Source organism: Mirounga leonina, unplaced genomic scaffold (genome assembly GCF_011800145.1).
Source record: "Mirounga leonina isolate KUSES-001 unplaced genomic scaffold, KU_Mleo_1.0 Mir_101595, whole genome shotgun sequence".
Classification (NCBI taxonomy): Eukaryota; Metazoa; Chordata; class Mammalia; order Carnivora; family Phocidae; genus Mirounga; species Mirounga leonina.
In genome coordinates, this window is record NW_023270158.1 from 8,638,151 (window position 1) to 8,651,957 (window position 13,807).

At 39.5% G+C, this 13,807-nt stretch overlaps 1 protein-coding gene and 1 long non-coding RNA gene across 2 annotated transcripts in view; one reads left to right on the plus strand and one right to left on the minus strand.

Annotated features, from left to right (window-relative positions):
• Positions 1-609: 609 nt before the first annotated feature.
• LOC118007710 overlaps positions 610-13,807 on the minus strand; it is a 621,984-nt gene continuing 608,786 nt past the window's right edge. Inside the window, exon 4 of the long non-coding RNA XR_004678464.1 lies at positions 610-688. This is a non-coding gene — a long non-coding RNA (uncharacterized LOC118007710). The remainder of the gene's footprint in view (positions 689-13,807) is intronic.
• Positions 11,319-13,229, plus strand: DDX53 (DEAD-box helicase 53). Its single transcript, XM_035000759.1, has one exon. It carries the CDS (start codon positions 11,319-11,321, stop codon positions 13,227-13,229), a length of 1,911 nt encoding a protein of 636 aa, XP_034856650.1.

A 13,807-nucleotide genomic window follows, 5' to 3' on the forward strand; every position in this document is an offset into this window, starting at 1 on the left:
CTTTTCTGAAGAGTTGGAGCCTGGTCTTTCCACTTGCTCAGGCTCTGCCTCAATCTCAATCAACTCCTCTGGAAAGAAAATGACAACCCAGAGATCCCACTACTAAGACCCCACCCACTGCCTGATTCTTCTGGATACAATGGCAGTCCAACTCTTAACAGAAATGTACTTTAGCCTAAGACACTGATTCTACAGTGGGGTCAATCCTCCTGGTGCCCTCAGGCCTCTGCTTATGACCCTGCCCTTCCTGGCTCAAAACAAGAGGCCCTGCAAGCCTGCCAACTAGAAACACACAGTTTATGCCAATACACTCCACTGCTCAGTTCCCCTGTAAACCAAAGACTCGTATTTGGGGCCACTGGGATTTTCATGTGTGGCCATGGAAAAATCAACCATTTTACAAGCTATGTTGTTTAAGATGGCTGCCGGGGGCTAAGCTGTGACTCTCTGGCAAGTTTTTAACAGAATGGACTAGGGCTAGGAAGGCTCTAGGCATAAGCCAACACTGAATGAAGGAGACACTGCCCCCAGGAACAGACCCACTCCCAAGCTCAACCTTGGTGTTAAATGAGAATCAATACTCACCTCATCCAAAAGATGTACCCTCTTCCTCACCCTGCACTTCTCAGCTCCAACACACAGCCAACGATATGATCATCTCTGCTTCCTTCCTTGGTCCCCAGAAGACCTTGAGGAAAGGGCTCGGAATGAACTCCAAGATCTGCCTCAAATTTCTCTTTTTTTCCCTCATAATTTGATCTACCATGCCATCTATTTTGTGCATTTGGGGGGGGGGGAACAGTTTGCCTACCTGTCTATAGCTGCTTTCTCACTAAAAGAGCAGAGTTGAGTAGTCACAACAGAGACTGTGTACCCACAGAGCCAAACATTATCACTATCTACCCCTGACAGAAAAAGCTTGCCATCTCATATTTACAGTCACATTAACTATGTGAGGTGATGGATGTGTTAACTAACTTGATTGTAATAATCATTTCATAATATATACATGTATCAAATCATCACATTGTATACCTTAAATATGTACAGTTTAGTCAATTATACTTCAATAAAGCTGGGGGGGGGCAGAAAAAGGAATTAGCCTAGTTCACTAAAGCTCTATCGCTATCTATTTTAGGATCATGGTGAGGGACTTATAAAGCCAAAGGCCTGGCAATAGCTGACCACATCTAAAGCCCTGAAAATTACTTATTATTACTTCCTAGCAATCACAGATTGCACTGCCCATACACTGTTGGAGTACCATTAAGTACTCTGACATGTTATTTCATATGCTCTTCCTAATCCTAACATGTTAATTATTCTCTTTTTACAGATGGGGATATATGCTCAGAGAGCTTAACTACCTTGAACAAGTTTCGACAGCTATAAGCAGGATACATATCTTAAGATAAACCATTATACAGGTCCTCTCAAATTTTAATGTGCACAGGATTCTTCTGGTGGACCTCATGCAAACACAGATTCTGATTCAAGAGGACTGCTATGGAGCCCAAGATTCTGCTCCTTAAACAAGTTCACAGGTGATACTGTTGGTTTGCAGACCATACTGAGTAGCAAGGCATTCTATCACGATGCACCATGATGAACTGCTAGAATTGAAAACATCCCCTCTTTCCTGCGAGATATGCACGTGAAGTGCATTGTTTCATTTTACCCTTACAATCACCGTAGGAGATAAATATCATTTAACCCCACTCTATAACAGAGGAAACTGAGGCACCGAGCTGTTAAGTAACTTACCCAAGGTCATACAAATAGTAAACAGAAGATGTGAAACTCAAATTTCCACCTATATGATACAGTCTCTGCTCACTATCACCACACGCTATGACATCTTACTGCATGGGACTCCTTACATAACAATGATGGTCGCTGATGCCATCTGTGAGTGCGTGTAAGCCCACAGTTCTGAGACATTTCTACCTGGACACACCAAAGGTGGCTCCGCCACAAAGCCTGATCACAACACTAATTTTATTAGCAACCTTGACCCACTTTCCATTGGGGTTAGAATCAGCTTTGCTGTCACTGACATAGTATCAAATGTACCACATGGGCTCTGCCTCATGTAAGCCCCACCCCATGCTGAAACAGGCTCCACAACAAGCATTCACCCTGTTTCCTTCTGCCCAACACTCCCACATTCCAGTGACAACAAAATCCCACCCTGAACCATAGCCTGCTTGTGTGCTGCCCTGACACCTCACTAATTATTTGTTCCTGAAAGTTGGATAATCCCAAAAGCTCTCTGACTAGCAAGTTGCCTGGAACCACAGTAGCCTCTTACACCAGACATCTTGTACTGCCCGCTGTGTGAATTACAGCTCTGTATAGGATCAGAACACCTTTATCCACCATGTAACTGGACGTGGTCTGAGATAAACATGCTTTTTGGACATTGCATATTAGAAAGGCCGGCTGTCTTTTGGGGTCATCCCCAACAGGCAAGCAAGTTTCCCTCACCACCACCCTTCTTTCCCTCAGCTGCTTCCTCTCCCCACTGGCCCACCCTTGAGGACCCCAGCCTGTGTGACCTGGAACATGCAAACCTCAAAAATTTCCAGGTTTTAGCTCATGGCTGCCGGCCACGAAATCTGTGTCATTGCAAGGAAAGAATATTCAGATCAAAGTCAGACAGTCTAGAAAATACCACTTGGATGTTCTCCCTGAATGATTTTTAAATAGCCACACACATTAATTAATTTTCTGCCATACTTCAGTGGGGTTGCAATCTTTTTCAGCAAATTGAGACAGAGACTCCATAATGAGAACAAAACTATATCAAATACCATTTCAGCAAAAATTGAAAAATCAAAAGTGATAATATTTCTGAAGTAATGGCCATGTTGAAAAAAGTAAATGGCATCAAATGCATCTTTTTTCCTGTCAAGTGCTATAATAGGACTGACAGAAAAACAACATGCCAAATTAATCCACCTTTAAAGGCTGTTGCCTTTTCTTCCATCAGTTTTCTACTCCTATCATTTAGGAATATCAATAAACTCCCGAAGAGAAGATTCGGCAGTTGTTAACATTATCATTTGTGTTTCTCTTCCCCTACAATGATTTTTACTGAAGATTTAAGTCACCTGCTGTCTCCCTCAGTAGTAATGTGCACTGCAAAGAATTGAGTATAAGCCCTTGTCCCAAATCCTTACTCTGAATGGCTTTATCAACTACAAGCAGTTCCGAAACCCCTGAGAAAGGCAATAAAAACTTCTGTCATACCGGATTGCCTTTTTCATCCCAGATTATCACAACTGAATATGTTTATTGGAAATGGTTTCCTTTTCTTGCCTTCCCCATCTTTCCCCAGCCTATTGTTAATCACCCTTGTGTATAGCCAGGAAATCTGTTTGAGTTTGCTATGTGGAGCTCGGGAGTTAGCTGTGTGACCTTGGAAAACAGCTTATTATTTGTGCCTCAGTTTTCTCATTTGTCAACTGTATTGCTTTTAGAGGGGAAGATTAGAGCATGCACTTAATTCACATATAGGAAAGGGGGCAAAGTCCTCAGAAACCTAAGATTCACATAGGTCCGTATATTACTTAACAATTTATTGAGATATAGTTCACATACCATGCAATTCATGCATTTAGAGTTAATAATTCAATGTTTTTTTTATATTTAGTTTTGAAATAGTCATCATGAAGTAATTTCATCACCCAAAACCAAACTCTGTAACAGTCACTACCCATTACCCCTCTCGCCTCACTTCCAAGTCCACCTCATCTCCCACATCCGTCCTCAGCCCTAGGAAACCCTCATCTAGTTTCTCTCTATTTGCCTACTCTAGACATTGCATATAAATAAGGTAAGTGGTCTTTTGTGACTGGCTTCTTTCACCTCACATGTTTTCAAGGATCATCTATACCAGCATTCACCAATATCACCTTCCTTTTTATTGAACAGTATTCCACTGTATGTATACAACACGCTTTGTTTATCAATTCCTCAGGTGATGGACATCTGGGTTATTTTTGGCTCTTTACTATAAATAATACTGCTATTTACATCTATGTACAAGTTTTTGTGTGAACATGTTTGTACTTCTCTTGGGTAGATACCAAAGAGTGGAATTGCTGGGTCATACAGTAGCTTTATTTACTTATTTATTTTTATGGTAACTTTCTATTTGACATTTTGAAAAACTGCCAAAATGTTTTCCAAAATGTTTTCCAAAACGAATGCACTTTTTTATATTTCTACTACTGTATGAGTGTTCACATTTCTTCTTCACATCCTCACCACCTTATTTTTGTCTTTTTTATTACAGCTGTTATAGCTGGTATGAAGCTGTATCTCACTGTGAATTTGATTACCATTACCCTTATGACTAATAATTTTGAGCATGTTTTCATGTGCATATTTCCTGTGGGTTAGCTGAAAATTTCTTAGAATTCCCTTTTAATTTACCTGTACTGCTTTTGAGTGTACATATTTGTATGGCTTTTTAGTGGTTCCTCCAGGTATTGCATTATATATCTGTAACTTATCAGAGTCTATGGTACTATTATTTTACAGTATGGTCAAGTATAGAAACCATTTCTCTTTTTATGTCCCTTTACTGTTCCCAATTGTAATATACTTGTTTTAACTATCTCCTCTAATACATTTAAAATGATATCATACATTATCAAAATGTCAAATATCATTTATAAAATTCAAGAAGCGGCTACTCTATTGTATTTAACCCATATTTTTGCTTATTGTTTCCTATCCTTCTTTTATCATTCCCTTTTCATGTAGAGAATGTGCGTCAGCCATTATTTTACATTAGGTCTGCTGGCAATAAATTCTCTTAGCTTTCCTTCATTTGAAAATATCTTCATTTGAAGATAAGATCAATTAACTTCATTTCTGAAGTTATTTCCTCTACATATAGAATTATGGGTTGATTGTTCTTGTCTCTCAGCATGTGAAAAAATATTATGCCACCTCTTTTTGGCCTCCATGGTTTTTCATGACAAATCTCCTATCATTTGAACAGGTGTTCCCTCTATAGGCAATGTGTCATTTCTATTTGCTTTCGAGAGTTTTTCATTGTCTCTAGATTATATAAATTTGATTATGCTTTGCCTTGGCATGGATTTCCTTGGCTTTAGTGTGTTTGGGTTTACTAATATTCTTGAATTTGTAGGTTTATGCTTTTCGGGAAAGCAGGAAATTTTCAGTCCTTATTCTGTTGAGTATCTGTTCATACCCATGTTCTTTCTCATCTTCTGCAATTCCAAGGAATATTAGAGCTTTTATTATTGTCCACAGGCCTCTGAGGCCCTGTTATTTTTTTTAGTCTTTTTTTCTCCCTGTTGTTAAAATTGGGTAATTCCCAATGTTTTTTTCTTTAAGTTCACTACTTCATTCCTCTTTCATTTCCATTCTTTTATTAAGCCCATGAAGGGAGTTTATTTTGATTACTGAATTTTTCAGTCCTAAAATTTCTATTTGGTTCTTCTTTGTATCTTCTATTTTTTGCTAAAACTTTTCTCATTTGTTTCAAGTCTGTTGATAAGTACTCACTGAAGCTTTTTAAAAAATGATGGTTGACTTTAAATCTTTTTCAGATAATTCCATTGCCCATTTCTTCTCATTGTTGGTATCTATTCATGTGCTCTTCCTCATTCATCCTCATTCATCCTAATTCTTGATATGATGGGTGATTTTTAATTCTGTCTAGGACATTTTGTGTACTATGAGAATTTCAGTATTATTTAAATCTCCAATTTTGCAAGCCTCCACTGATACTATACTGGTATGGGAAGCTGGGCCCTAACTTCTTACTGCCAGGCAGATGTGTGAGTCCAGGCTCCCCATTAGAACTTCACATATGCTGTGAAAAAAGTAAGATATGCCACATTATTGCTAGGTGAGGGTAGAACTCCAGGCTCCCCACATAGTTTCTACTGACATAATGGTGGGGAGGGTGTGGGTGTGGAGAGGGCATCTCATTACCTCTGCACAGTGCTGAAAATACAGTCTTGGAGACTTGGTCTGCTTGGACATCACTGCAGCAGAGAGAGGTAGGAGTGTTTCGCTACCAATGGATGTGGATGGAAGTCTAGGCTCCACACTAGGCCTTTGTTGATGGGGGCAGGGGAAGTGCACTGTGTTGTTGTTTTCTGCAATAAGCAAGCAGGGAAGTTATTATCAGAAAAATTTCTTTCTTAATAGGCTCCTCCTTTCTTGGTCCTTTGGCTTAAAAAAATAGGTTTTTCTTGGGACATTTTTTTTTGGTTGTGCCTGTGGGTGTTTGCTTCTCCAGCACCCAATCTAGGATATAAGGGAGGCAAAACAAAAAAACAAGGGAACTTAGCATTGTCATTCCTTAAGTTCCCAAATCCTTAGCTGGTCTGCCTTCTTCTCTCCAGATTTCAGAGTCTTCTTGTTTTATATATATAAAATAAATAAGCAGAAGGAATAGGGAGAAATGTGCCTACATCATCTTGTCCAGAATCAGAAGTCTCCCCCTCTTACTGTTTTTTTTAATGTGGCCACTAGAAAATATAAAATTGCATGTGTGACTCACATCATGTCCCCATTGGACAAAGCTGCTGTAGATGTTAGATTTCTCACTTGCAAATATGAAGGTTAGAAGAGATGCTCTTCCAAGCAGTCCTTCCCACCTCTAAATTCCCATGATTCTAAGGATTGTTTGGCTTCGGTATAAAATACGAATAATGTAAAACACTGTTTTTCTTTCTACTTACCTACATCATAGCTATCAGAAATGAAATGGTCCTAGAAAGCCCTTCAAATGCCTCAAAATAGAGCCAAGGGATAATTGAAACTTATTATTTTTAAAGCTCATGCCAATATGTTAAAATTTCCATAGGAAGTAGTTGGTAAGCAAGAATTTCTCCAATAGTGTTTATTTCAGGTGCTAATCAGCTTACAGTTTTTCTTTCTTTCTTTTTTTTTTTTTTTACTGTTTGTGCTGAAAGGAGATTTAATTACATCAATAGCCTCACTTCTTCATATACCTAAATAATGCATTCCCCCCACTCTGTGGAGAATAAACTAAATTTGATAGAGAAAGGTTTAACAGGTAGCTAAAAATAGCACTGTAGTCTCCTTGAAAGAACTCCCAGTACTCCCTATTCCTCCTTTTATAAAGACTTTCCTTTTCTGAAACTGCTAATGAATGGTTCTTGTCTCCTTGTGATTCTCTCCCTCATCCTACCCTTCCAGGTATTTTGAAAGACTATTACAATTCATTTCCTTCCAATATTCATGGTAAGTTATCTTACTGAAATCCACTGGATCTTTAACAGAACAATCTCAGTAACTGCCTATGAAATCTTAGTTTCCTAGAAGCCTTGTTTAAAAATTAAGACAGTGCCTTTCAGCTTTTGGTACAAGATGTAAAGTTCTCTCCCCAGCACTGCAGGGTTCCCCAGTGGTCCAGTTGTCTCTCTTCCCAATTGCTTCCCTAGTAATACGTGTTTCTCTGTCGTGCCACAAAAAAGACCTTCTTGAAAGTCACTGCTAATTTCCTTCTCCCACCTTCAGTAGTTTATTTACTCCGTGTCCTCCATGAAGTATTTTACATTATTTAGCAGGTCTTCTCAACCTGTTCCCTTGCCTTATTTCCTACTATAATGCTCTCTTCTTATTCTCTTGAATTTTTCTTATTTCTTCACTTGGTTCCCTGTCCTCCCCTTCTCATTATCTAATCATATGGCTTCTCTGATTCCTGAAGATATTCTCAAACCTGTTTTCCATTACTCTCTATTTTGTGGGAAGAATATTCATTCAACTCTACTTTCTATGCTGATTATTCTATTTTTCTTCCTGTCTTCTTACCTGAACTAAAGTCCCAAATCTCCAGTCCTACTTCACATTTCTACTTCCATTTCCCCAAACCACCACAAATTGGACATGTCTGAAACCAAACTCCTCTTCTTGCCCTATAAATGACTTCCCCTCCAACTTCCCTGCCAAACAGTTCCACAGTTCTTTGCTCCGAGGAGTCCCCAACTTGTCAGTTTGAGTAACCTTTGACTAAACGCTCCTTTCATTCCATCTCTACAATCAGGCACTAAATCAAGCATATTTTCCCCTACAGATGGGAGTGTAGTGGAGGGAGAAAGGTCTTGAAGCTAATCAGACCTGTGTCTAAATCTGTCTAAGTTATTTACCATACCTTTGCATGAACTTGGATATACTACGTGACAACTAGGAGTTTCAGTGTTTTCACAGGGAAAAGGAGGAAAACACCTATTACAGAGTTGCTGTGATGATTAAATGAAACAATGCATTTTACATATTTGGCATATACTAGGACTAAAAATATTAGTTTGCTACTTGGTTCCCTGCTCATTTTAGCTGTTCCTTTCTTGAATTAGCACTGCCACACTCTGTTCAAGTCTCTCAGTTCAATATACTTAAAATATCACAAACACAGCCCCCATTCTTCACTTCATTGCATCCTGCTTTCCGCATACAGCCCTGCTTCCCTAATTAATACTGACAGTGTCAAGAGAACTCCTTCATTCTAGATTCATTCCCTACCCCCCCATTTTTTTTACCATAGTAATTTGAAACATCTTTGATTGTCTTTTCAGTTCCTGAAAGTTCCCTTTTCCCTTCCCCTGACCCAAACTATTTTTCTCCATTTCCCCTCTGTCTTTAACCTAAATCTTCTGTCCTAGTCATCCAGCCTGCCCTTATCACCTCCCAAAGCCACATTGATTTCTTCCCCTAAAACTTTAATATCCTCCTATCTGTAATTTCACACCTCCTAGTAACAGAACAGACCTACATCCCTTAGAGAGCTTTGCCTCAAATCGCCAGCCTCCAGAACTTTTGGTCTGCCATCATGTTTAATACCTAATAGCATTCTCAATCGTGTTTATTTGCTAATGTGCTAGATGAGTACCAGCAATTTCTTGGGTTTCACATACAAGTAACATTTCAAAATCAAATCTGGCTACTGGCATTAGTTTTACCTATTTTTTTTTTTGACATAGTAGGGATCTTTAAAAATCATTTGTGATCCTCATTTCACTTTCTAAAGGATATTTTACCAATTCATGAACAAATTTTTATTACCCTCATTTTCATTTTGATGTGGACAGAGGAAACTCTAACAGAAAAAATCTTGGATAGACATTTGGGAACTTCCCTAATTGTCTCTACATACCTACTGTTTCTGTAACACAGTTTATTGAGACTTCCTACTCTGAACCAAGGAACGTAACTGTGTGTGTCTCTGTGTATTTAAGTATTACTGTGTCATTCCACAGTTAGCAGAGCCAAGGCATAAGAAGCTTAGAAATAGCTCAAGGACCCACAGCTAATAAGTGACAGAAACTGAGAGCAGAACCCAGTTATTTAGCCTCTTGTGTTCTTGACCACTACCCCATACCACTGCCACTTCTTTAGACTCTACATTACATAGTTTTGTGCACAAATATACCAATGTGTACAGTGATGATGGAAACCTTTGCCATAATATATTGCACCTGCAGAATAGAATAATGGCCAGATGCTTAGCATCCAAATAGACCATTTCTACAGGTATTTATAAACTATAAAGTGCTGTACAGACGTAAATCAACTATAGTTATTATAATTATTAGTGTTAACTGGAATTCCCCAAATCTAGGTTGCTTTAGATTATCAAAATTGTTTCTAAGGAAGTTCCACCTACAAGAATGCTTTAGGATATCAACATTAACTTATCTACAGGAAAATTTTGTGGAAATTACAGTGGTTTAAAATTACCTCAATTCACTGCCTATAATATTTCACTCTTTTATTGTTGTCTATCAAATATTAGGGACCACCCTAAGCAAAATGGTGAAAAAATGCCTTAAGCACACTCCTCTCTTTCATTACCTTTCTTCAGATATACTTTATCAGAAACTCCAACCCTTCCTTCTTGGCCTCCCCCTGTTCTAGAAGAACCTCTTAGCCAGCTGCTCCACTAGAATGCATCTAGTGCATTGACAACTTTATACTTTTATGTTGTGTTTTGTTTTTTTTGTTTTTTAGAGCAGATTATTAAGGTACCAAACCAAAACCCACAGGGTAAATATCTAATGGGAACATTTCAGAAAGGAGATAAGCCTGTTCCAGAGATTTCTGAAACAAAGACTATCATACTGGTGGCCCTTAATTTAGGTGACAATCAGTTTCTCCAATGGTAGGGAGTGACCCTGAAGGCACAATCTCTCTCAGTACCTATAATACCTGCACAAGTCTTCAGTTCCCAATAGTTCACTACAATAAGTACCGCCACAAAGTGCATTGCTTTTGTACACAGCTACCTTTCTCCCCACTTTATGACTTTATTTCACTTCATTATCATGGCTCCTTCTATTCTCTTGTATTGCCCACATGGAACAATAGGAGCAAAAACAAGTCACTTTACAGTAGAGCACTGAGAGCCGCAGTCTATGAGCTAAGAAATGGTTCTCAATTTATACTTTCAAGGATTTGCTGAGAACTCCTAGTCAAGTCCTTAAGGATATCAGGGCCTCAACTTCATTCTCTCTTTAATGAAGAAGAAAAACAAAATGACCCTGACATATCAAACACCTCTAGAATTGTGTGGTTCTGTAATACATACTATTATTCAATGTAAAGATGAAAACATACACAGGGAAATACTGTATACTCTTAAGTTAAAGCCACATTTAACTAAGCCAATTTCCCTTTTTAATAGTTAATGAACTGAAAGATATTGGGAAAGCTTTAAAACTCCTAGTATAATTCATAAAAAAAGTGTGGGGGACTTGTAATGTGTTTCGTCAGAATAAGTCTTGTTGAACAACCAAATGAAAAAAATTCATTCGATGATCAATATTCATCCAGAGCAGTGTTTTCCAAATTGTATCACAAAGAACATTAGTTTCTATGAAGCGTTAGAAAGAACTGAATTTAAACAGGAGGTGAGCCTCTGAGGGTCAGCTAGACCTAATGAATTGTTTCCAAAAAATAGAGTAACCATAATTATTTATTATTACTATAATGGAAAGGGAGAAATAATTGTACAGTGCGGAAACCCTGGGTAAAACTACTTAATCACGTGACCAAGGTTACCACTGCCAGCGAGAGGTCACATTACAGCGTTGCTTTCAATTTTGCGTCACAAGTGCCTGCCTACCTCACGCTAGTACCCAGTCCTGTGATTGGTCAGCCCATTGAAGCCCCTGCCACTATGTCACATTATAATTCCCTTCCTAACAGCTGCGCAGCTACCCACTGGCACCACAGCCCGTTGGTCAAGCGCCTGAAGAGAGAGGCCTCAGACCACGTCTTATGTAAGACACCAGTCACCTTCCTCACCAATGGCCTGGGCCCCAGAGCAGAAAAGGGCAGAGCCTAATTCAAGAGATTTCAGGGCCAGCTGGGATGGCAGGGGCGGGGGCGGTGGCGGCGGAAGGAGCGGAGGCAGCAGAGGCTGGAGCGGCCCCTCCGGCTACATGGAGTTCAGAGCCTCAGGCCCCAGAGAACCACCTCTCTGCTTTAAATTAAAGAACAACATGGTTGGTGTGGTGATTGGTCGTGGTGGATGGAGGATAAAAGACATCCAGGCTACGACAAACACCAAAATACACATCATAAAAGGTGATTCTGAAGCAGAAGTAAAAATTTTTGGCACCAAGGCCATGAAAGTAGAGGCCAAAGCAGCTATAGATGCTCTTGTTAAAAAACAAGAACGAGGCCACCATTCAGAGTCCCGTGTCGATAGTGCCGCACCTCAGGCTTCTGCTGGAAGAGAGTTTCGCCCAGGTAACACTGGTGGTAGACAAGTTCAGCCACTGATAGACTGGGATCAAATTAGGGCAGAAGTTGTAAAGTGGGAAAAAAGAAAATGGGCAGATTTACCACCAATTAAGAAAAACTTCTATGTAGAATCTGAAGCAACTAGCTCAATGACTCGAGTTCAGGTAGACATATGGAGAAAGAAAAATTTTGACATAATGTGTGATGACTTGAAAGGTGGCGAAAAGCGCCCCATCCCCAATCCCACTTGTCAATTTGAGGACGCTTTCCATCCTTATCCTGAACTTATGAAAAGCATTAAAAGAGCAGGTTTTCAAAAGCCAATGCCCATTCAGTCACAGGCATGGCCAGTTATTCTACAAGGAATAGATCTTATAGGAGTTGCCCAAACTGGAACAGGCAAAACTTTGTCCTATTTAATGCCTGGGTTTATTCATCTCAATAATCAACCAATACCGAGAGAGGAAAGGAATGGACCTGGCATGCTAGTCCTTACACCCACTAGAGAGTTAGCTCTTCAGGTGGAAGCTGAATGTTCTAAGTATTCATATAAAGGTCTTAAAAGTATTTGTATATATGGTGGCGGAAGTAGAGAACGACAAATACAAGACATTACCAAAGGCATAGATATCATTATTGCAACTCCTGGACGACTGAATGATCTGCAAATGAATAACTTTGTTAACTTACGAAGCATAACCTACTTAGTCTTAGATGAAGCAGATAAAATGCTAGACCTGGGGTTTGAACACCAGATAATGAAGATTTTATTAGATGTGCGCCCAGACCGCCAGACCGTTATGACAAGTGCAACTTGGCCAGATACCATCCGTCGACTTGCTCAGTCTTATCTGAAAGAACCTATGATTGTTTATGTTGGTACTTTGGATCTAGCTGCTGTGAATACGGTGGAGCAAAATATAATCATTACCACAGAAGAAGAAAAACGATCTCTTATCCAAGAATTCCTACAGAGCCTGTCACCCCAAGACAAAGTCATCGTGTTTGTCAGCAGAAAACTTGTTGTTGATGACTTATCAAGTGATCTGAGCATCCAAGGCATACCAGTGCAATCACTGCATGGCGACAGAGAACAACATGATCGTGAGCGAGCATTGGAGGAGTTTAGAAGTGGAAAAGTAAAAATACTGATTGCTACTGATTTAGCATCCAGAGGTCTTGATGTTAACGATGTCACACATGTATATAATTACGACTTACCACGCAATATTGAAGAATATGTACACAGAGTGGGGCGTACTGGAAGAGCAGGGAAAACTGGTGTATCAGTTACCCTCATGACTCATAATAATTGGAAGATCGCCACTGAGTTGGTTAAAATTCTGAAACGAGCAAATCAGAGTGTCCCTGAAGATCTTATAACAATGGCTGAGCATTACAAATTGCATAAACCAAAAAAGGACACAGGAAAAATATCAAAATCTCAAGGAAAACCCAGGGAGCTTTATTGATATCTACGTTGAAAAGTTGTACAAGGCTACTGGAAGATTGAAGATATGTTAAAGATATGTAGTCTTCAAGATACATAAAGAAGTATTGGGAACATTTGCAGTTTAAAGACATTTAACCAATTCTTAAATACTAAGCTTTCAATATCGTGTATGTTCCTTAATAAAGTCAAAAATGTTTGAAAAATGAGAGAGTGAGAGACTATTTGGAAAATTAAATGTTATGTTTTTTGTTTTTTTTGTTTTTTTTTTTTTTTTTTTGAGAGAAAGTGGGGGGGGGGGGGGGGGGGGGGGGGCGAGGGGGGGACAAAGGGAAAGGGGGAGGCGGAGGGGGAGAGGAAGGGAAAAGGGAGAGAATCCCCAGCAGGTTCCACACCCAGTGTCGGAGCACTATGTAAGGCTCAATCTCACAACCCTGAGATCATGACTGGAGCCAAAATCAAGGGTTGGACGCTTAACAGACTGAGCCACCCAGGCACCCCTTATGCGTTGATTAAAGTCCAGTTTCTGTTATAGCCTGCCATGTCGATCTATGTCTCCTCTAAATGACTGGTCGCAGACAACAATAGTGCTTTTCTTGC

Bases quoted from the DNA above. Each gene is read 5' to 3' on its own strand.
- DDX53 (XM_035000759.1), top strand. From the start codon at position 11,319: ATGGCCTGGGCCCCAGAGCAGAAAAGGGCAGAGCCTAATTCAAGAGAT.